Source organism: Centruroides sculpturatus, unplaced genomic scaffold (assembly GCF_000671375.1).
Source record: "Centruroides sculpturatus isolate CEXI.00-Female unplaced genomic scaffold, Cexi_2.0 scaffold139, whole genome shotgun sequence".
In the NCBI taxonomy this organism is placed as follows: Eukaryota; Metazoa; Arthropoda; class Arachnida; order Scorpiones; family Buthidae; genus Centruroides; species Centruroides sculpturatus.
Window position 1 is genome coordinate 567,278 of NW_019384370.1, and position 24,738 is coordinate 592,015.

General features: G+C 30.3%; 1 protein-coding gene and 1 long non-coding RNA gene across 2 annotated transcripts; one reads left to right on the top strand and one right to left on the bottom strand.

The window, feature by feature from the left end:
• Positions 1–161: 161 nt before the first annotated feature.
• On the bottom strand, positions 162–5,492 carry LOC111614471. Its single transcript, XR_002754936.1, has 3 exons — positions 5,325–5,492; positions 2,539–2,575; positions 162–512 (listed from the first exon to the last, which is right to left on the bottom strand). It is a non-coding gene; the product is annotated as an uncharacterized LOC111614471 (long non-coding RNA).
• LOC111614449 (forkhead box protein C2-like) lies at positions 5,479–23,186 on the top strand. The gene is made up of 2 exons (XM_023355828.1): positions 5,479–7,238; positions 22,970–23,186. The coding sequence occupies exon 1, from the start codon at positions 5,666–5,668 to the stop codon at positions 6,956–6,958; it is 1,293 nt and encodes a 430-aa protein (XP_023211596.1). The 5' UTR covers positions 5,479–5,665; the 3' UTR covers positions 6,959–7,238; positions 22,970–23,186.
• Positions 23,187–24,738: the final 1,552 nt, after the last annotated feature.

Below are 24,738 nucleotides of genomic sequence, written 5' to 3' on the forward strand. Positions count from 1 at the left end.
ATTGTATACATCTATAAATCTTTTAATATAGGATTTAAGTCTGTATATATAGATATATATTTTAAATCATTTTAAAACCATAAAAAATATGCTTAAACATAATTAATTTATGTTTTAATGTAATTTAATCATCTATAACTAACTGAATTAGCAAAATTCATGGTAAAAGTGTTATAAAGAGTATTGATTTAGTCAAATATCCTTTATAGAATGTTATATAAAAAAAATAACTTAATTATTCTCAATACATATTTATTAATTGTAATTAAATGTCTTATGTTGTTCACCCCATTGCAATAAATGTTATATGAGTTTTGCTTCTTATATTAAAAAATAAATTTAAAAAAAAAAAATGTTAGATCAATCTGCTCAAAATTTATTGCTATTTCTGTTCGAAAGATTACTCGGAAAATGTCATTTGCTGCAATTAATTGAAACTTCAAATCCTGCTGATGACGTCAAAGAATAGTCCTCGGGGGTCGATCGTGACTCAGCTCGCCACTCTGTCTCAACTGTAAACAGAAAAGAAAGTGGGACTTTCTTGGTTAAAAATCGATATTTGATTCAGCAAAAAAAAAAGAATTTTGTTTAAAATTTCTCACTAAATTTTAAAATCTACGACAAATTAATCTACTAATACTAATTACAATGATGTTTAGTACTTGATAGTGGACAGTTTTATCGAGAAGATGGAATTTTTAAGATGGAAATATTCGTTTAAAAGCTATTAATTGTTGGTTTTTTTCTTACCGGATAAGATTAATGAAGAGTCTCGTTACAGCCAAACCACTGCTACTAATTATCCTTCTAGCAAATTAGAAGAATTCATCTGGAACGTCTCCAAGACTTGTAGCTCTTTGAGGCATATTTATTATAGTAGGGCAGCGGTTAGGCCAACTTTTCCTACATTATCATCTATCCTGTATTTATTTCACATTAGCTAATGGATATTTATTTAAAATACTCGACTTTACTCTTAATGTTAGAGTTATGTGTTACTAAATATTTATGTTATAAACATAAATTTAAGTTTAATCGGCTTATTATGTACAGTACATCATTAATTAAATTAATGTAGGCCTAATTAACTGTTATTTTATATGTATATATTTCTGTAAATATAAATTAAAATTATTTTAAAATATAAAATTCCACTAGTACATTATAATTTATTTTTATTAGGCTAGAAGATAACTTTGTAGAGTTTAATTATTCTATTTAACAACTGCATTTTTTAATGCTTGATTTTAAAATTTGTATGCAAAAAATTCGAGTTATATACAGCTATTGCTTAGCAAATGCTAAACAATTGTAAAGGCCTATCAAATGACTAGTGTAACTTATTTTTATAGGCTTGTCTTATTAAAGAAATTTAAAAAATCTTCCTTAAATATTAAAATATTCTGAAAATTTCAGTTAAAAAATCATAAAATATTTTATTGTTATTATTATTTTTTCTTTTGTAATAATAATCTTTGAGTTTTCCGTGTTTTAACTCAAAGCATGCTTAATCTTTCAGTTCTTGAACTGTTCACTTGGTAGGTTTCTCGCATTAATTTTAATTTATTAAATTATAAATTTATTTATTAAATCGAAAATATGAAAAATGCTTAAATTAAACAATATTTTTATATTTTAAAATATCGAATTTTATTAAGTAAATAGGCCAAATTTCAGATCTGTACAAATGCAGCCTGTGTGAAAAAAGAGTAAAATTGGAACAAAGGCTATATGTAGCATCGAAGTTTCCCATCTAACAGTACGAAAGAGAGTATGATCTGACCCATGGGTAATAGTTTAGTTCTTGCAACCCGAAGACCACCCGCCACGTGACATGGAGGCGTTTCGTGTAATACGAATCCAAAGTGGCCAAGGTCCCAGCTGGATTGGGTGGGGCTAAGACAAAAGTCTAACAAGGATTGACAGAAGACAGTGGGAATGGATTAATACTTCGAACGGCAGCTGGATCGGACATTTGACAAGTTGAGCTTGAAAGCTTCAATGCACAAATAAATTTTCACACTTTCTTTCTTGTCTTTAGCTCAGCTCTTTTATCTTGGAAACTTCCAAATTCTATCTCATATGGAATTTAAAGTTAAGAAAAAGAACTGTCTTTGTTTTTCTTCCCTTTTTTTCTTTTATTTAAGATATTTTCTAACTAATAAAGGATATATACTTTCTACTAAACATGAAGGTTATTAAGGTTAAAAAGCTTAGGCCTATAATACTTTTGAGCATTAGACGAGTGATCTAATTTATCGAATTTACACGAATAAAAAAAAGGAAGAGAAAAAGAAATAAATCTAAATATAAATAATATTATCTATAACTGTAATTTATATAAATTTTACGACTTTTTAAGTAATATTATTTAGACTATTTCGAGAGCAATTCGCTTCTTTTACTTACTAAATTACTGGACTTATTGTATTAAATTTAATGAATTAAAGCTTGAATTTTCTTTTAAAAAAATTCTAGAATAAACTCTAACGTAATGTAAATTTTGAATTTTTGAAGCAACAATAAACAAAATCTTACCTAGAAATTTCTGCTTGAAGGATTTGATATTCATTACCTGAAACGGAAAAACTAAATTTTAGATTCGGAAATTTTGAAATTATAGTTATATAAAAAGAGGAAAAAATTCACAAGTTGTGTAGCGAGAAGGCTAACTAGTCGCTATTTATGTTTTGTATATAACAACGATATCTATCGGTGACAGATATGCTGATAAGTTGAACACAACAAAGTCTTTGGCGAAGGAGGTGGAGCTGCCATATTGGACGGTGTGAGGATGATAAGAGGAGAGGTCGAGCGACCTGTGTACATCCTTTACTTTGCCTCCTGTCAAATAACCCCTATTGGGTTAATCATCGTTTGACAACTGTGAGAAAGTTTTTAGAAATTGAAAAACATTCTATAAGTGCCAAAAAACAACTAAAACTAAAATATGGAAGTCAAGAAAAATGCCTAGCCTATATAAAATTGGACTTTCTTCTAAGATATATAAATCGAAATTCCATAATTGTCATTAGTTTCTGTCTTACGAAATGATATTTAAGATGATAGTGGACAGTTTTATCGAGAAGATGGAATTTTTAAGATGGAAATATTCGTTTAAAAGCTATTAATTGTTGGTTTTTTTCTTACCGGATAAGATTAATGAAGAGTCTCGTTACAGCCAAACCACTGCTACTAATTATCCTTCTAGCAAATTAGAAGAATTCATCTGGAACGTCTCCAAGACTTGTAGCTCTTTGAGGCATATTTATTATAGTAGGGCAGCNAACTTTGTAAATTATATATTTGATTGAACAAGAATACAAAAGTTGGCAAATGATCAACATAAAAATCCTAACTCGTTCTTTGTATTTTAATTTAGTTTTCGTACATTCTATTATCATTTAATGATGAATTACTAGAAAAATTTGTTTAAAATAAGTAAAATTTGATATAATTATCTAAAATGAGACACAATAGTTCACGTTGCTGGGCGAATTATGCAAGGATTGGCAATACAACAATGCAGTTAAGTAAGACAGGAAAGACTGAATTAGTATTAGTACTAGAAGATAGTCTACGTAAACTTACGTAAATTATTAAGTTATAATTTTAAAAAAAAAAGGGAGAACTTCTGTTATTCTATGTTATAACCGCTCAATACAAAGACCCATCCCTCGACATAAAGCATCGTATGATTGGTTGTCAACAGACACGCCTTACAATTCGACGTTTCCATGACATTTTTACCGATTTTTACATCCTTCAAATAATCTAATTTGATATTTTTTTGCAAAATTTTAATTAAAATTTCGTAAAGGTAATTTAATAAATATTATTAAGAGAAATTCGAATTAAAATAAGTTTATATATAAGCTATACACACACACATACACACAGAAGAAACTTAAAAAATATCTCTTTTCAGCCAAGCTCTGTGCATCCAAGATAAGTTGGCCTTCATCCAGTACGCTTCTAATCTATCACAGGTATGACATTTTCATCATTAATTCTCAGCAACCGATTCCAATATACTTGATAGAAGCCAGAGAAAGTGACAGGATGATTTTTTCCTCCATTTCAGCATCAACCTTTTGGGAATTTTGGCTTAACTATAAATAAACTGTATGTGGGGCACTGGGTGCCCGATTCGCTTCATTACAAACGCTATAGAACTGTAAAGATATTTTCGTCCACGCCATTCCTTCTTCCTTAACGAGCCGCACTTTTATCGGCGAATAAATTAGAATAGAGCTTAGTAAACTGACATTAACAGTTTAGAAAGGCAAAGATCGAAAGAGTAAAGTTAAATTTGTAGTATAACTCAGGTCCTAAAAATGTCTCCCTATTTGTGGAGACGTTGATGAGACTAGAACAGTTCAAATGATACGCTAATGAGTGCGTTGTAGTATTACCGTGTAGCTTAATAACTGGCCTAAATAATTATTTCTACTTTAATTTATATAAAAATTAACACGGCGAAGCTTAAAAGAATTTAAACTACCGACTGACACGTTATTACAAGCCAAGTCTTAGTGACAATTCCTATATTGTTATCCCGACTATCAATGGTTTAAGTAAGTCTACGGTAGTATAATTAAAGTATTCGGTTAAAATAAGCTTGGCTGCTTTCATTTTAGAGTCTAAGGCACGAATAAATATTATATAGGATCGTGTTAAAATAATAAATCGTATGCAAATTTTAAGCGAAACTTGCGATAGTCGAGGAGTATATTTGGAATTTTTGAACGTAATCCATCTATTTGTGTGTAATTTTCTATCCGAAACGTGCGCTTATGTAAGAAAAGTTTTTCTATTCTAATTAGCATCGAATAAATACCAATAAACAGTAGAAAATCTGACGGTTGTGTATACAAGTAGCAGTTTGCGAATGTCAGTTCCCATACTTTGTCCAGATGGTTTGTGGATCCCCCTTTAAACAACTCGCTGCTAAATTTAGAAGGTCAATTGTCGCAAATACGTTCGACTTTTTTAAATAAAATTTGTATTTTTGTTATAAAAAATAGAGAAAATATTTCTTAAAAAATAACGTAACTTTATAGTACTTTCCTTTAATTAAAAAATAAATAAATAAGAAATTGAAGTAGGCCTATCCTATATAAAAATGAATTAAGAGTAAATTAAAAAAATAAATATTTAATTAATTATTTAAATATGAATTTTTATTTCTATCGAACTTAATTAAAGATGGAAAGACTTTAAAGCTCAATTTTCTATAGAATATTTAGGAGAATAAAAAAATATTGCCACCTGCTAGCGAGGAGGGAGAAATAAAAAAAAAAAGGGAAAAAAATCGCACCTACCAGGAAGTTTGAGGACCAGTGCCGACAGCTAGAACTATTTGTGACGCTGTCACATCATATATCGACTTGTCACATCTTCTTGTACCGTCATTTGGTCGGACGTCTGGGAAACGTTGTGAACGATGATTGGTCGCTGCACATGACCCAGAGCAGAGTTGGGTGGAGAGCTGCACAAGGTGGTCTACTATAGCCAGTCAAAGGAAGCGACTGTCGTTAGGCCTAGTGTTAAGCCTAAGCCGGCAGTCGAACGTTCGTTCTGGATATTCACAGCTCGTCTGAGGTGATACCGAAAGAATTGCTGGCTGTTTATGTATATTTGAGAGTTAAACGAGCGGTTCGAGATGCATCCCCTTTACGGAGATCATCAAAACTACTACAGATACACGGGATATTCGGCGGTCGGCATGAATAGTACGAATAACGTATTACCTGCGTATAGTCAGGCTTACAACCAGTATGGCCACAACAACCGAATTGTCAGACCGTCGCCCTGCGGACCACCTTACAACGCTCTACCAGCTCAGGGATCTCAACCTCCTGCTAAAGACATGGTAAAGCCACCTTATAGTTATATAGCACTTATCGCTATGGCTATACAGAATGCTCCGGATAAGAAAATCACCTTAAATGGCATTTATCAGTTTATTATGGATAGATTTCCATTCTATCGTGAAAATAAGCAAGGTTGGCAGAATTCGATACGTCACAATCTCAGCCTAAACGAGTGTTTTGTGAAGGTGCCAAGGGACGATAAAAAGCCAGGTAAAGGTAGTTATTGGGCTCTGGATCCCGATAGTCTTAATATGTTCGACAATGGAAGCTATTTACGTAGGAGGAGGAGATTTAAGAAAAAGGATACTAATCGAGATAAGGAAGACGAAAACAAGAAGAAAGAAGGATCGGATAACGTCAAATCTTGCCAAAGAAAGGAAAAGGTTTATGTTAAAACAAATGGAACCTCCCATACACCTTGCAGCGTGGTTACAAAACTAGAACCCAGTGATCCTCCTACTTTAGCACCTTGCATGCAAGTGTCGACTACTGACTGCAAATACGAATGCAAGACAAGTCCGGCGGCCGCTTCGTTAGCACCCAACCTTCTCTCGACTACTACAACTAATTCAATACTCTCCACACCTATAAATGATACTAATTTAGAACCGGCAACCATTACTAATTTCACAGTAGATACGTTAGTGTCTACTAGACCGGACTCGCCCGCTTTGGGTGTCATCAACGACAGTGTATGTGGAAGCTCTTACGTACGACCGGGCAATGGTATGTATACCTGTAACCTACCTGCTTGTTCTAGTCCTTTATCTTCCTGTTCTTCATCGCCACTCGATATTAACTGTTTATACGGTGGAGAGAGACAGACGGACAACCAAACATGTCTTGCTAATGCCGTTTTGGGTCAACAGTATAACAATAGACAATCCTGGTACGCTCTTCCCCAGGAAAGTAACGGAAACCTGAACACAGATAACGTTTTTCCGTGCATCAGAGAAATGTTCGAGTCTCAACGTTTGATCTCACCTTCCTCTGCAGTAACAGTCACTTCCAGTTGTCAGATGGGAAGCGATACTTATAGGGCACAAACTTCATACTATGCTTACGATTCAAATAGATATTAAAGCTTCATTCCCCTAGAGACGTCTCTTGGGCTCCTTCGATGGCCATTTTTGTTTAATTTAATTCATTAACAATGCCTTATTTTGCCTTTGATTCCAATTTGTTCCTGTAGCTGAACAAAATAAACTGAATTTGAGGAAACAGTTCTTCGATGTTTCTTGTGAAAAGAATAATCATCTAAGTTGATGTATCGTGTAATAATTATACATAAAAAAAATAAGGATAGACATGTATGGACAATCAAGATGATGGATGTGAGAGAGACGATCTTAAATTTATTATGTAAGTAAATTTTATGTGTCCTGTTAGTTTAAATCTATTCTACACAGTTTTAAAATGGAAATTGTAGTAGGTCTCGGTAGGATTTGTATGCATGAGCTGGGATAACATCATAATAATAACAACCATAATAAAAAGTTATGAATGTAAATAGGAGTACAGTACTTTGTTATATCAATTAATCTTGCGCACTAATTGTGTCTTTTATCCTTGACTGCATGTAGTTAAATTAGACTAAGGCTTGATGAATACATTAACATGTAACCTGAACTCGGAAAAATTAAGATAATAACAGAATATCAGCTGTCATCTAGTCTAATTATAGTCGTTTTCATAACGTGTGTACGCTTAACCGTCCCAGATACTGAAAACAATAATAATACGTATCACGTACGAGTTTCTAATACCAAAATAACCAATTAAATCCCTCCCGTACCGAACTTTAAAATTAAATAAAAGTATTTAACAGCTTTTAAATATTTATCATTTTAAAAACGTATATAAATAGCGAGAGAATTAACGATATAAACATAGATTATGTAAGGTGATTGGCTACGAAAAACAGAAACAATTGAAGGCATTTCAATGTTCGATTCCTCGCAATTTAAAGAACCAGATACAGTATAATAAATGTAAATAGTGGCAGGTATAACATAATAACTGGTGTAGAATATCAATTGTATTATATTATACCTTATAATAGCGATGAATTCTGTTGGTTAATATGGTTAATATAGGTTAAGAATTCGTAAGAGTGCATTCATACTATCCTGTTTCTTATTTTAACGCTTGTAAACTAAGATAATATTACAGCATCAGTTTATTGGAATGTGATATGTTGCCTGTAATCAGAAACGTGCTAATCGACTTTGGATGTGATAACTTAAAAGTTAAATAACCGTTTGGATCGGCTTTACTACATCAGACCATTGTCAAATATTTGATCAGCAATCAACAATGTTTGCACAACTACATAACTTCTATTAAGAATTTTGATCGATTTTAATAAATAATTTACTTCTACCTTTCTTAATCATCTGTTATAGTTGGTTAAATATGATGATGGAAGCCTTCTACATCATCTAAGATTAATTTTTATCAACTTAGTTTCGGTTGAAAATTTGGCAATTAAAACAAGAAAAATAAGAATTTTTCATTCATTTTACTCGCATTTCTTCTACTGAAATTTAATTCTTTAATTAATACACTATACTCTTGTGTGCTTAAGTTAATTTAGACTAAGGCCTACACTCGAACGAATATTTAAGCGCTTATTTTTGTTGTGAAAATCTGAAGTAAAAATGTTTAAAATTTAAATAATTAAAGGTTAATTTAGTTATTAATTTTAAAAAAATATAGGCTATATAATTTACAACCTTATTCGGATGTTAAAATCGAAAATTTCTACAATTCGTACCGTGTAAATAATGGCAGGAATTGTATAAAACTTATCTGAATTCTTAACTTAAATAATTAATAATTAATTTTAAATAATGGATTTTATAAAATAAGCTAATTTTAAAATAAAATTTCACTTCAAAATTAAATGTCGCATTTTTCAAACTTAATTAAATGATGAATACTTTTTTTGTACGCGTCCAAAAAAAAAGAGAAATTCTATTTTAAGAATGCCATTCCCAAGAATATCATCGCATCAAACTTAGAAATAGCAAATTACTAACTTATGATCCTCTCTACTCATTGCTAAAGTTGATTACGTTTGACAGATTACTCATTTCTAATTCTTGTTTTTTTCCCTTCTAATTTATAAGGTTAATTATACGTGTTTAAATAGGGGAAATAAGTGCAGAAGGTAGTTTTTTTTTTTCATAAAAATATCTATATAAGTCCATTTTATAAAGGTCAGTAAAATGAAAGTTTTCAGCGTATAAATCTGACTGGGGTAGGGTCTTATCATCCAGATTAATAAAATAAAGCAGTTTCTTTACATTTTAAACAAATAAAACAGCTTCTAAATAAACCATTCTGTATTTTCTTTTCAATCAATCTATTTAAAGACGCTATCGAATTCTATCTAAGAACTATGGAAACAAATATGTCGGCTCACCATAATTATTAGGCAATGAAGTTGTTTGGATTAAAAATATGAATAAAAAAGGTAGCTAAAAATGGGTTTCCATGATTATTTAAGTGTTGTAAGAGTCGTTACGTATCGTTAAACTTACTGTATCCGTGTAAAATGACGCACAGATGTTAATTTTAAGGTTTCTTAGAAAGCGGTTTACGCCATTTCTAAAATACGTTTTTCGAACTTCCAACGAATTCAGTGATTTCTAATAATCTTAATCAAATGATGAATCGTCTATTCGTTGAAGAGGCTATTAATAGCTTGGTTTTCTATGTTATCGAATCAATTTTATCCCTCTTTTCTTGAGAATCTTGGTGTTTGATTATCCGAATCTGCGCTTAGCAAAATCGTTTCTCTCTGGAGATTTTACAGGAAAAGATCATAGAAGGTAAAGAAGACTTCCTAACTTGTAGGAAGGTTGATCCTTAGATAAATCTTAGGATTTAGGATGTACTTTCAAGTGCAACAAGATTCTTCTTAAGGAGGATTTCGTGTTTTGGAAATGCTGCTTGCGTAGTGTTGATCTTGCGAATCTTTCTAACGCCATCCATGGCCTGATTTTCTTCTTAAATTTTTACCATTTCGAAGTAGATTTTTTTCTATTAATCGTGAATAATTTAATTACATTTTTAAAAAATCTTTTAATCTGATTCTAGATTAATTATCAAACTATACGCTGCAGTTTTCTTGTCGAAATTAGACTTGACCCAACGATCCGTTCATTCCTACTGTAAGAAATCTTACAAAAATTTTATTTTGAAATTCGATTTTCTTAATAATCTAATTAAATTTTAAAATAACATCTATTTAATTAAAATTTCATTTGTAATTGGTGAAATTTTCTTTGTTTTTATAGGCCTACCCCATCGAAATCGTAGTTTCTTAGTACTTTTTAATTAAGAACTTCATAGTATCGTATGTTACGAGTGTGTTTCTCATCATTTCAGATCATCAATCATATAATTTCTTGTTTATTTTAAAAGAGAAATAGATAAAATACATCTTTAAACATTATCTTTTAATCGCAAACTATTAAAATTATATATTACTTGAAACTTTCGAAGTATCAATGCTAGTTTTTTGATACTTAGAAAGAGATTTTTACAATATACACGCTGGACGAAGAAGCTTTTAACCCCCTTTTTCTATTAATTATTATTAGAAGGCTTACATGGGGTAACCGGAAGAACCATTCAAGCATAGCGTTAATTTAAACAATGTTTTCCTTATCTAAAACAGTATTTCCCGTATTACAGAGGATGTCTTAACAGATGTTCCCAGAAACATAACTCGTTCGAAAACTGCTGCGTAAGTATCAAGAGCAAAGGGTATAGTTTTATAAAAAAGAAATTTACAAATTTTATTATCCCATCGGTAGTAAGTTATACTATTATAAACAAGACATTCTGCCAACCATATTCTCCAACATGGAGGATTCCGGAACATCTGGATGTCCTTGTACCATTGTTTACGTTCCGCTTTCGATAATTTTGCATTAATAAAGAATCATTCAATCATTTTTCTTAAATTTATTACTAAATAAATTTAACTTTATCGCATTCGAAACCATAAAAACTACATACGGCTTTCAATTTTTTTAATTTATTATAGAAATATCATACATTATATCACTATAAATCATAAATTTCCTAGTGATTCAGTATGAAAACCGACTCCTTTCAACAAGATTATGATAATTTTTTGAGATAAATTTTTACAGATTTTATTAAAAATGCCTTTCTTACATATTTTTAAATATGTTTATGATGTTATTAAGCCTTTTCTAAAGAATTTCAACGTGTTTTTGAGGTTAGAACACCGCAAATTCAATGTATACTGTCCCAACCGATTAATGTGCGAATGAAAAAGTAAACACGGTTCCCTCAACTGACATAAAATAAATAGAATAGAATTTCCTTACCAGACATACTGATAAACATAAGTTCCCTTTATAGAATATCGTCTATCTATAAGAATTCCCATCTGCCCTAATCTTTCTTCTTAATCTAAAAACATCAAGAGCAAAAATCGTAATACAGTTTTACAAGAACTGTTTTATTTTTTTTATTACTTTTCGCAGGCCTAAACTTAGTTTCCATGGCCTCTTATAATAAAGCAATATAGCAATATTCTACGAGTAGAATCTGAATATATGCAAAAAATATTTATAATTATCTAAAATAATATGAAGTCATCTCTGGGTTATTTACAAGTTTATATTGCGTTAATGTAAATGGCACTGTTTGACTTCTTGTAAACTTAATTAGAAATTTTAATTTTTAAAAATATATAAGTTATGAGTTGAGAAATTTAAAAATTTTTGGCTTATTAAATTTCATTGGTTAATAATATCATAATTTAACACTGAATTTTCGTCATATCCTTATTGTTATTAGGATAAGAAATGGGACCAGCAAACAAGCAGTTTGCTATGAAAATTTATAGTTTTTCTTTGGTGTAACGTAAAAAAAAGTAAACGTAAAATAAATCATAAAGAATCAGATTGCGTACAATTTAAGTCTTAATTATAAAATATCAAAGTGTCAACTTTTCTTATTTAAACTGGGCCAAACGCAATCCATCTTATCAAACAGAACAACGACACGTGATGATGTCATTCACATTAGTTGTAACTCGATATAAGGCAAACAACCAATTTGTAACACTTTGACTTGTCGATCTGCATTTCATTCCGTCCGATCCTATTACAAAATTCTTTATTTCTCATAATAGTTGCACTTATCAATCTATTATGGATTATCCTAGCGTTTTTCTTTTCTTTTCTTTCTTTTTTAACAGTTATTTTTAAGAATTTCATTTGAAACTCTTGAAAATTCGACATTGATTCTGTCTTCCTACACAAAAATACATTCGTTCTTTTGTCTTGATGCGAACAATGGAGCCAAAATTGGAAGAAAACAGCGAAAATAATACCAAGTCAAACGCGTAACTGTTCTAAACTATAAACAGAACTTTTCCGTTTATAGTTTAGATCTTAAGATTTAGTAGAAATTAATATATCTTGATGGCCTGCCAACGATTCAACTGTTTAAAATAAAAATCCCATACAGTTATATTCAAGTTTAACAGTGGCGTTCTGCAAAAGTACAATCAAAATGAAGAAAAATTAAACTGTTTATTTATAAACAAAAGATATCATTACAATTCGATTAAATTTATTGTTTAAAATGATTATTTAGTTTAAATTTTATTCCTGAAGACTGGAGGAATATGATATCATCCTCCACAAATACGCTTTAGAATTAAGAAGCGCTGCTCGATGGACAAAATCTTCCTTCTTATCCTTTAAAAATAAACTATAAAATGTTAAAATATTAAAATCTACAGGCCTGTAGATGCTCTTAGATATACTTAAATTCGAAATTTGTTTTATTAAAATATCCAAACTAGAAATCTTTATTTAATATTGGGATTTGGCGATAAGTAATAATTCTTTCTTAACAGAGTTTAGATTGAAGAGCTTTAGAAGATTGTAAGCAAAAATTGTTTTTTTCTTTTTAAATTTGGGACAAACTACGACTTTTTTTTTAATATAAATAGTGATAAAAAGCTGGCGGATTATGACTGCTTCTAAATATAGAAAGGAGATTAAGCATTTGGCGCTCAACAAAAGCCTTGCTGAAGGTAGATAAGTAAAGCATCTTAAGGAAGTTAATGCTTCAATATTGTTAAAGGAAAGCCATCGTCTCTTTCCAGATGCCACTAAGCTTTTTTTAAATTTGATTAACGAGTCCGACTACAGATTAGAAATATGAGTTTTCTCTAGGACCATATAAACGCTTGGTTTTGATCTTTTGCCAAAATAGCGACTTTTAAACTTTAAAAAAATGCTATTTAAACGTAATAAATTCGAATATTTTACTGTTAACGGGCATCGTTATGCGTAGGCCTTAGTTATCGTGTCTTTACGTGTAAATTTACAAGATTTTTTAATGTTAGAAGCATATTAAATCTCCTTAAACTAGAAACGTATTGTTTACTTCGATTTGAAGTTATAGAGAAATTATATTGTGTAAAACAACGTTTAGTTTACTAAAAATTGCATAGAAATGTTAGAAATTGGATAATTATTCCTTTAATTTTTGAAAATAAGTCTTTTGACAGGAGATAAATTAAACGCAATTCGAAGAAAAGAGTTTAAAGCAGGAAAAAACAAAGAAGTTAAGAGGTGAAGAACTTATTGTATAATTCATCAAATAAATATAGTAATTCAAATAACGAGCTGAATTCGCCATTTAAAACTAAACGAAAACAAAGCGATTCAAAGAAAGAGATGAACAGATAAGCAAATTTTGAGTAAATAGGTAGCAACAGAAACGAGAAAACGAGAAAACAAGCTGAGATACAACGAGGAAATTCGAAAATATTTCTCTCTAATTCTCTCCAAATCAAAAATATGCATAATCAACAAGGTTTTTTTTAAAAAAATTTGCCTCTTAGAATCTGTTTCCCTGTGTAGAATCGTTCTCAATTGACCTTAAACTTCCAATTGAAACTATTGCTTTATAGGTTTAAAATTAAGCAATTGAAAACAATACGGATGTGATTTGATTCTTCTATAAGTATATTAACTTTATTCGGCATTATAGATTATAAATTTCGAATTTAAATTGCTAAAAACATCCAGTACTTTAATGTAAATGCACTTTATTCTAGGTTTTGATGAATTAAACATAGAACAGATAATCGGAAATTTCACTTTTCTTATGTGAAAAGATAATGAATAAACTACGATTACTCTATATTTCATCCTAGCAATTTAAATATTTATATAATAATATTTTATAGTGTTTATTTCGTAAAATTTGGTGTAGGAAAACAAAGAGTAGGCCTATTCGTATAGGCCGATATCATTCAATTCATCGAGTAAATCGGGTTTTAATAATTATATTATTGTTTATTTAGTTTTCGGGTTATAAGAATATCAAATGGGATAGGGTAGTCCATTAAGGCCCACCAAGTTTGAACTATTCCAAAGCCTAAACCAAGCTATCACCAATAGCCTAGGTGATAGCTTGAAATAGTCCAAACTTGGTGGGCCATAAAGGGCTTGTTTACCTTATTTAATATTGTACGAAAGCCCATTATGGCCCACTATTTCAAACCTACACTTAGGCTTTAGGTGATAACTTTGTGTAGGCTTTGGAACAATCCAAACTTGATGGGCCATAATGGGCACCCCTATCTTATTTTATGTCAATGAAGTCTTACGAACGCATTTGCAGCTTTGCACATAGTCTAGCGGACTGCGTTAACATTACCCATAGAAGAGGGACGGAGTTTTAACCCAAAAACCTATATATAGAAGGTGTTCCAGGAGATTCCAACCTATTTTGAACGCCACCAAATACTTATCAATAGTCTTAAGCGCGATTTTCCTCAAAGAACAGACAATGGTCCTGGGAAAGTAGCATTTGACGAAAGGCCCAGCTGCTGCCTAGGTCGGAAGAAATGATGACAGCGGCCTGTTTTAAGACTTTGGTTTATGACTTTTTCGGAAGGTTGTGATGTTAACAGACGGACTAAATTCTGACGTGTAAACAGATTTGATTACAGAAATTACTTTTTTCCTCTAATTTTTTCCAATCTTCTTATCAAAATTTCTATTGATTTCGGTCTGCTTTTCGTCTCTTCTCGTTCCAAATGTTCAATATTTATTTACTTTATGTATTGATGAAGTACCATATTTTATCCATTTACTTCTATACACAAATTCGCACCCCCTCTCCTCGTTCACTAACTCTCTATCCTCTTATATTAATTCAAAAAAAATAATTATTTACAAACTCTTATTTATTTATATCCTCATAATTATTTAAATATTTACGATTTAAATCATTCTACACAGCACTTCTCTTTAGTCGAGGCCTATAAATTATAATCGTTTCAATGGATAATTTCATAAAAATTTTTCTTATCAAAATATTTTTCATCTTATACAATGAATATAAAGTCAATGAAACTCTATGGCAAACTTTCCAATAAATTAAATTAAATTATTATTATTATTATTATAAATTAAAATTACAGTAAAACTTGTCTAAAATGGAACCTGAATGAAACGAAAAGAATCCGCTAACCCGCGATTCCGGTTTACACACAGGTTTTACTGTATAATAATTTCTTTATTATAGTACTGTAGATTAAAAATGAATTTTAAAAATAGAAATTTTTTAAATTTTAATCTTCGTTAACTTCTAATAAATATAAAAGCTTACATTAATTACTTTTTCAGTATTTTTTTGGAATGTTTCTTTATAATCAAAATTTTCAATGTTTTAATGCTATGACTTTAACAGAAAGTTATTTGATTAGGTAAAATATTGAATATTTTCCTTGATTTTTCTTTTTTCCCTCATTTCAGATTACATCTTTTCCATTTACTTATGTTATACCACATCTTTTATCCTTTCTTCATCTTAAACCAGAGCCTTTTTCCTTTTCTCATCTTAAGCCAGAGCCCTTTTCCTTTCCCCATCTTAATCAGAGCCTTTTTCCTTTCCTCATCTTAATCAGAGCCTTTTTCCTTTCCTCGTCTTAATCAGAGCCTTTTTCCTTTCCTCATCTTAAGCCAGAGCCTTTTTCCTTTCCTCATCTTAAGCCAGAGCCTTTTTCCTTTCCTCATTTCAGATCACAATTTATTCCATTTCCTCATCTCCGACCACATCTTTTTTCTCTTTTCCTCATCTTCTAACACATCATTTTGTTCATTCCTCATTTCAGACCATATTTTTTCTCTTTTCCTCATTTCAGATCGCATTTATTCACTTTTCCTCATCTCGGATGACATCTTTCTTCATCCTTTCCTTATCTTTTTTCTTTTGTCTTTATTCTTCTCTATTTATTCTAACAGTATTACTAAAGAATGTTAAATTAATTTTTATTTTAAATTAATATACATTTATGAAAAAATAAATATATTATGACTCGTAGCATAATAAATTAGAATACTTGCGTTGCAAATTGAATTGTATTCATATTTTTGATTCAAACTCTATTTAATGAACTAATTATATCTAATAAATTAAATATTTTAAAAACTTACATTTTATTATGAAATTTATGATGATATTTGATTATTTTTTTTTAATCTTTATTTTAGTTTTAGTATTGTAAGTAAACCAGTTTTTATTTAAATTTAAATCATTAATTGCTAATATCTTCGTATAATTCATCATTTATATAAAATATTTCACCGGTATTTAACATAATTAAAGTATAGGATCAAAGGTATTTTAACACAGTAACCTTCCTATAACGGCCACCTCCACTTTTCAGGAACCTTTCTTAACAAAAGTGCATATAAAAATAACCTTTAAATAACGGCCACCTCCGAACAATGGTCAGTGGCCGTTGTTTGCGAGTTTGAATGTATATTTAGATAATTAAAAAACGAAAATTCCTATTATATTTTAATGTTTAATATTTAAAAATGAATTTAGAAGATTTTTTAAAAGTTTACAGCGTAAATAAGCTCCAGCAGTAATCTTAAAGTACACTTAAACTCGGATGTTGTTTTAACTTCTGATATAATTTGTCTGTATATTATTATTATTAACAGTTTATAATTGGTTAATAAATAGAAATTTTATGCCTTATATAATATAATATATAAAACATATAAAATATGAAAAAAATGTATGAGACGTTCAGTAGAAGTATCGCAAAGTACTCAGATTCTTTGCTAGAAAGTAACGAATTTCTAACTTTTAAATTAAACATATCCTAAAACAAAAATTAAATATAATTAAATTACAGCTTCTAGAACTAAATTAACTTATCTTTATTGTTTTTACATTAATAAAAATATAATAATTCTCTTCCATATTCTGGAATGAATCCGATCGGATACCTTGTTATAGAGGTTTACTAAAGTCTATTGATAATTTTATCAAATTTTATGGTAATTTGTGTGGGATTGGCTGAATTATATATTGTTAAATATGCGAAAAAGGTCTCATAAATATTCTTCCAGTTTTTATTTGATAAACCTTAGATTTTAGGCTACGCTCCTAACCTTTCGATAGCATCCACCACAGCGCTATGGGAGGAAAGTATAGACATATTTTAAGAAATTAAATTGATAGAATTGATTATTAAGTTGATTCTAGAATAGGAGATATATCTATAACGTTAAATAACTGCCGTAATATTTTAAAATATGATAGTAAACTCATTAACGTGTAAAATTTGCAGTTTTCTCAATTGTCTCTGTTTATGGCTCTATTAGGCCGTACATCTTTATAAATTTTTGAAAAAATTCAAGATTTATCGATAAAAAATTGACGATTTTTTCTATCTAAAATTGAAAATTAACTCGAGCTTGCCCCGAATTTAAACAGAATTATTTTATGATGAGACAGAACACCCATATCCGAAAGGGAACAGCTATTCATTTTATTGAAAGAAAACTTAAAAGACTCAACACTGAGCCTTCAAAAGGGTAGGTGAATAACACGGGAGTGATTTCTCCGTTTCTAACGAAACAAGTCCTATCTTAATGTAAGTAAGACCCCCAATTTCCTGTCAACAACAGATATATAAGAAAGGTAGTTTGTATCACATGCAATTCTCTATAGAGTTAATCCAAAACTACCAAACACGGCTAATCATATTGTCATTCTAAATTTCCTTTTTATACACAAATTATGTGGGAAACGTCATTCAGACGGTTGGTAGCTTTAAATCGAGGCCCTTCTTTAGCATTAACATTCCTGACCACTCCTCTATTGTAAATTGTTCGAGTTAAAAAAGCTGCGTGGAAAAAAGATCTCACACCTGCTGCACAAAAGGGCTGTTGGGAGCAAACCCTTGTGGTCAAGTGGAGACTGGGTCCCATGTTTGCTTTGGGTTCAATAACTGATACAATAACTCGGTTGTGGCCCCGCTAAATCTTCGTTAAACCCATACACAATAGAAATTCGGAGTGGATGGAAAATTGACACCCGGTCTAACTGTCAATTTCCAATCGCATCTATCGTTTCTTTACGCTTCTAGAGTGAAATTTGAAACAATTTAATGTTTAAAAGACCAACTACTGAGTTACATCTACTGTATATAAGATTTTCTACTGACTTTCTCAGTGTGTTCGGTAGATCTGATCCGAAATTCACTCGTTAGTTGAACACTTCGAGCCTGCCTGAAACAAAAATAATTAAATTTTTATTAATTTAAACATTTATAAAAGTTTTATATTCATTTTATTTATTAAATTCTCTCTAAAAGTCTAGAAAATGGAGACTTTTATAAGCTGTGTTTAACACATTTATAAAAATCATTAGGCCTTTAATACTTTTAAGTAAAAAAAGCTTAATGAATTTTTAATTCATCAAGCTTTATTCCTTATTATTATATTACAGAAATAATTAAAACAAGTATCGGAAGAGTAGAAACTTTTTAATTAATTCTAAGAAATTGAATTTTTAACTTAATTTCTGATAAAAGCAATGAGAATATTTATTACTCTTTAATTAGTGTTGTTTTTTTAAAAATAATTAACACAATATTATCTTTAAAATTGACGTAAATTTTAAAGGAAATTTTAATAAAAATGAACGAAATCTCTTAATCCTTTACCTTACTCCACGATTTAATAGTTTTAAAATAAAAGTAAGGATGAAAATATCTTGCTTACATCTGTTTAAGTGCTTTTATTTGATGTATATCGAAAGGAAAATATTTTGTTTTCTTGATAAATGGAAACAAGTAATTCATTTTAAATCTTTTCTATAAACAATTTTTAAAATCTGCATATTCCATAAACAAAAAAATATACTAAAACTAAGTACAAACAACTTGTTGAACAATCGCATTTTTAATCTTTAAGATATAAATCATTTTATGTAAATAGCTCCTTCTCTGAATTATAAATATCGCATTATATTCGTTTTTATTGAATATTTTAAAACGTTTTACCTTATAAACATTCTTCTTTTTATACTAAAAAATGCATTCAAATTAATTGATTTTTATCTTTTATAACCTTATTAAATGAATGTAATTAATTTATAGATTGAAATTATATTAAATTTTCTATATTTTCTGATAGAAAAATTAATTTTAAAACTTTGTTAAAGACGGAACGAGTTAGCTTAACCCCTGTAGTTACGTCTCTTCCTCGAGACATTATTATTTTACAGCAAAGCTGGGTGACAATTTTAATTAATTATTGTTGCATGTAATATTTTAATGAATATTGTTTACATTAAAGTTAAGTGAATTTTCAGACTAGCAGTACACATGTTTATGCAACCCGAAACATTACAACAAACTGAAGAAAATTTTGTAACTTGCAAAAGTTTATCGTAATTATAATTTATCTTTTACTTCGCTGTTTATTTACTTTTCGTAACTTTTTGAAATATATTTTGCAACTTACTTTTATTATTATTTTTTAAATATATTTTTCTATTAATTTCACTAAATTTGGCAATCTTTCTTAAAAGAAATTGCGGATTATAAGGCAAACTTTTTTTGGGTCCTTGCGCTTCAAGCCGAGCGATAATGCAATGGAAGTCTGACAAGTGTTCCTTGTTCGCCGATAAGGGAGTGGTCTGAACCGTCACGTGACCAGATACCACATCCCTGCATCGTGACGTCATCTGTCAGCAGTGGTTGCAACGTCTTACTCAATAGTTATCAATTATGGGCTTAGCTCTAGCGGACTGGTGACAAGTCGTCCACTTCGTTAAGGTGCAGCCTATTGGTAGATTCATATGAATAAAAGTCCTTGTCTGACAATACGCCCTCTAACGGAGGTGTCTAAAAAAAACACGTCAATTGTATGAAGTGTGGCATGCACGTGGCCGACCTTTGACACCAGCATCGATCTGAACTACCAAAAGGAAAAGGCGCTTTAAAATACCATATGATGGATCGGCCATCAACTTTCTCGTTTCTAAATCCTAGCTTTTTACTTTAACTTCCTTCTTTACATTTAAGATATTCCCTCTTATCTATAAATAGTGGACACAAATTCACCGTGAGAAGGTAGGGAAACCGAGGAAAATTAAGTCGTCTTCTCTTAATTCCCGTGTATAACGCTAAGCCAAAATCTTCCATCTTGGAAACGAGGGGCGCTAAATCTTTCAGAAAATCTTTGTCATAAAGATCAGAAGCGAGAAATGTGGTGTTAACACGCTCCGGTAAATTTGTCATGTCGTTCGTGCTGTTATCTTAACTAGCTGTGAACTAACATCGAGCTGACGCTCACCTTGTCCTACCCCAAACCCTATTTTGGGGGGGATCCACGTAAGAAGATGGCCTTCTCCCTTCTTATCATCTACAGAATTTAATATAAAATTTATCCTAATCTATGAATAATTTATAAAGGCCCTATGATTAATCTATAAAGAAAAATTATTATAATGATAAATCTGATTAGGAGCTTAATTAACTTTCTAATATTCTTAATGAGTATTGAATCCAACTATAATAATGAAATTAAAGAGAAAATTTTAAAGTTAATTTACATTAATTAAAAGTTTTAAAGATAAATATAAAGTTAATATAATTAATGTAATGATTATTATTAAAATAATGTAAATTCTTAAAATAAAATTTTAAACAAATATACTAGAAATGTCGCAATTTTAATTATAAAATGTCTATTAAAATTAATTAAGTGATTAATTATTATATTTAAATTATAGAAAATTTCTTTACTTCTTTTATAATTTATATTATAAAAAAAGTAAAGAAAACTACAGAAAAATAAAATACAATTAGGCCCTTCAGTAGGGCATTTAGCTCAGGCCTTAGACGCACAGAGGCCTCAAAAATTTAATCTTTTATAAAAAAAATATTANATACCACGTGTTAAAAAAAACCTGTTCTATTGATTTTTATTCATACTTCTTTATGGCTTTCGGAAAAGGTCAGGCCCCATTTATGACTAGTTCATGCTTCATCTCGTCTCTTTGTCTCGGTATACGATGATAAATTACGAATAAAATAATATTTAGAATGTTTTTTTTTATTAAAGAAAATAAAAAAAGTCTACAAACGTTCATTAACTTAACAGAAATTCTTTCTTTAGAATTGGAGAAAACGTTTCTGGAAAGGATCATTATCGAGAAAGGACGTGATAAATTGAATGCAGATTGTAATTGTTAGTCGACGACAGTAGAAAAAGCTATTGTTTCTGTGTCTGTCGACAAGTTTACTACTTCCTGCTAACATTGTGAGTCGTTTAACTTAGCCACGTCGTGAGTAAGGGGGTAAAGCATGCCAATCTATAAATGTCCACTTCACCTGTGTCTCGCTTGTATATTCGACTATTTTAGGGTAGGACCCGGGAGAGGAAATTTCTGACGTTCTAACATCATTTTTGCCAAAAAGCAAGGTCATTTTTCGGTTATAAGAAAAACAATTAAAAATAGTTGGAAACTCGCTTGATATTCAAGGTGTTTACGACTTACTCATAACTAACTATATATAACTTTTTAATGTTTGTAGCTGAGTCCAATCGTCGTTTCTTGTTTTCGGCTAAGCAAGCTATTTAGTGGTCTGAAACATCTGTTGCCTCTTTTAATTGCTTGTTGGAGAATTTTGTGTAGGAAACAATGAGTAAAGCTGTTTAAAACCGCTGTAATCGTAAATTACTTCCACTTTAAACAGACCCAATTTTTTCAGATTCTTAAAATATAAATAAATCTAATCAGATTTAATTTTTCTTTTCTTTGACATATTACTTTAATTCCGCTTAACTTTTAAATGCAGAAATCACTCCCCCAATCGCTTGTCAAGTCTTTAAAATGCCCGAAAATCTGACAGTTTTTTAGAGAATTCTTAAAATCTATAATCTTACAGGCTTTTCTATATTCCTTCCTCCATTTTTTTTTTAAATTGGAAGTATTAAAAAATGTACAAATTAATACAGTTTAGTCTCCTTTATATTAGGCCACACAGATTATAGAATTTTACCCAGCTACTCCTTACAAAAAAATAATAAAAAAAAAAGCCTCCATAGTTAAAAGTTGTACAGTAAACCGATTTTGAAGTTTACGGTAAATGCCGAAGATGAAGTGACAGAGTGTTTCGTCGACGCCCCAGGACAGACAGAAAAAGTCAATTTGTCACGAGCTCCAGCCCGGTCTAAAGTTAGAAAACTAATCTCGTCTTAGGCATTTATCAAATAACTTATTTATATATATATTCATTATAAAAAAATCGAATTAAAAAACAAACTCATTGGCATAAACAACTACCCGAAACGCCATCTTGTTTTCTTGTATTATAATTATTATTTAGAAATTGATTTATATGAGTACGAGATTCTCTTAAGCTAAATCGAGAGACTAGAACGGTAGCTAATGTTTCCATTTTGAATTACGACGATGTTAAAACATGGTTTGCAACAGTATATAAAGTTATTTACTCGGGTTTGTAATGGAATGACATAATCCAGCACCGTGCAAGAGATCTATCACTGACACCAGATGTGCTGACTGTACGGGAGCTCCAATGCGACATTCTGGACAGAAATGACGGATGACTATGTGAATGCAATCGTATTTCACTGTCTACTGACGTTATTCTGTTATATACATACTAAATTTTTAATAGTATACTAACCTTTATATAATATATTATAACTAATTCTTTTGTTTCTTCTCCTTTGCAGTGTTATAAAGACATCTGGAGAATTAGACGACGTTTGGACATATTGTAGACTTTCCAAGAAAATTTTTGCCATTCCAATTATTTTTCAAAAAAATTAGCTTCAAAATGCCGTAAATTTTGTGTCTTTGTGCCAGTGACGTGTTAACTACTACCACATCATTAATGTAAATGTTCTGTGTAGTATCATTATTGGAAATAAAAAATATCATATATTTCAATCTGGTATGCCCTTTCGTTTGAATTTTATGATACACTTGTGAGAATTAACGAATATTTAAACAAGAAAAAAAGAAAGTTATGAATGTTTTAACCATTGGCGAGTAGAAAAAAACGGAGAGGGGAGGGAGGAAATCTAAGATTTCTTGGCACGTCGTTTGGACAAGATCCCGAGAAAACAACCTCGTAGACGATTTGTTATGGCTTGTTACTTTAGGTCTCCCGCCTCGTCACAGAATTCCAGCGAAGACAGGAGGTATTACGCGTAGATATGTTAGCGAATTGCCTCACTCCATCATCGAGCTGTTTCTAGAGACAAAAACTCTTCCATCCTCTTGTAAGCGGCTCTACATTTTCAACAAATTTAAAGACGATTCTAGACATAAATTACTCTATAAAACGCTTGTATTTTTCGCCATTAAATCATGCTTTACTCTAAACTATGCTATTAAAATTGTACTAGAAGAGTTAAATTATACGAAAATCTACACCGAAAAGTCCAGTTTAACTACGTTTCTATGGAAAAAAATCATTAAAAAAACAGTTTCCGTATCAAATTAATCTGGATAAAAAATAATACTTAATATTAACTTAAAAGGAATGTAAAAAAAGAATTAATTTTATTAATATCCGCTCTTTTTTTTTATTAAAAATATTAATTCTTTAAAAGTTTCGTGCAACATAAACATCTCCAATTAGATATTAAGGGAGAAAAATAAATTTAAGTATTTTTCAACTCTTAAGAAATTAATCTCTTCGAGTCAAAAATAAATTAGTAAAATTAATTTTAAGAATTTCAATTAAAGACTTTTTGCGGTTTAAAACTTCATTACGTGGCTAATCCCCTTTAAAAAAATTTCTCTGAAGATGTCAATGCATCCGCGTGCGTGTGAGCGCGCCTTGGAAAACTTTAATTAAAACTGTTAATTAAAGATGATAATTAGTCGATCCCCTGTAACACATGCGAAATTTAATTAGGTGACAACCTTTAAACCTTATTAACGCTTAGCTAATTGCATGTGCCACAGTCATCTGTCGCCATCTGGTGCGTACTTTGCACAATTCCCTTCTTGTTTGTTTGGACAGATTAATAATATTCTACGCCAATTTACCCGAAAATTTCGCTTTTACCGGATAAAAAAAAATAACATTTTAAAATATTATAAATTTATTTTTTTAAGTGTTAAGTTTATTATCGTTTATTTATTTATTTTTCCCCCTTGTGTAGACTGTAAACTTGCGTAATGGTTACGTAAAGCGCGAGAAAATTTGGCACTCGATAAAATTTATATTCTCTGTTTGAAGCCGTAACGTTTATAGCGATTAATATCAAATTTATGTATTAATAAACAAAATTTAAGTAGTGTAATAAGATGTATAACAAGGAGCCGAGGGTGACAGAAAGGATATTGTCCATATGGCATGGAGACATACCTAAGAGAAATTATAACATCGTAAGTCTTCCCTACTCGACTGGAAACAAAAGTAAAGTCTTTGTAATGAAGTAACATTATATCTAAATGCCAATAGGCCCCAAATTACCTTTTTTGGGAT

Bases quoted from the DNA above. Each gene is read 5' to 3' on its own strand.
- LOC111614449 (XM_023355828.1), top strand. From the start codon at position 5,666: ATGCATCCCCTTTACGGAGATCATCAAAACTACTACAGATACACGGGA.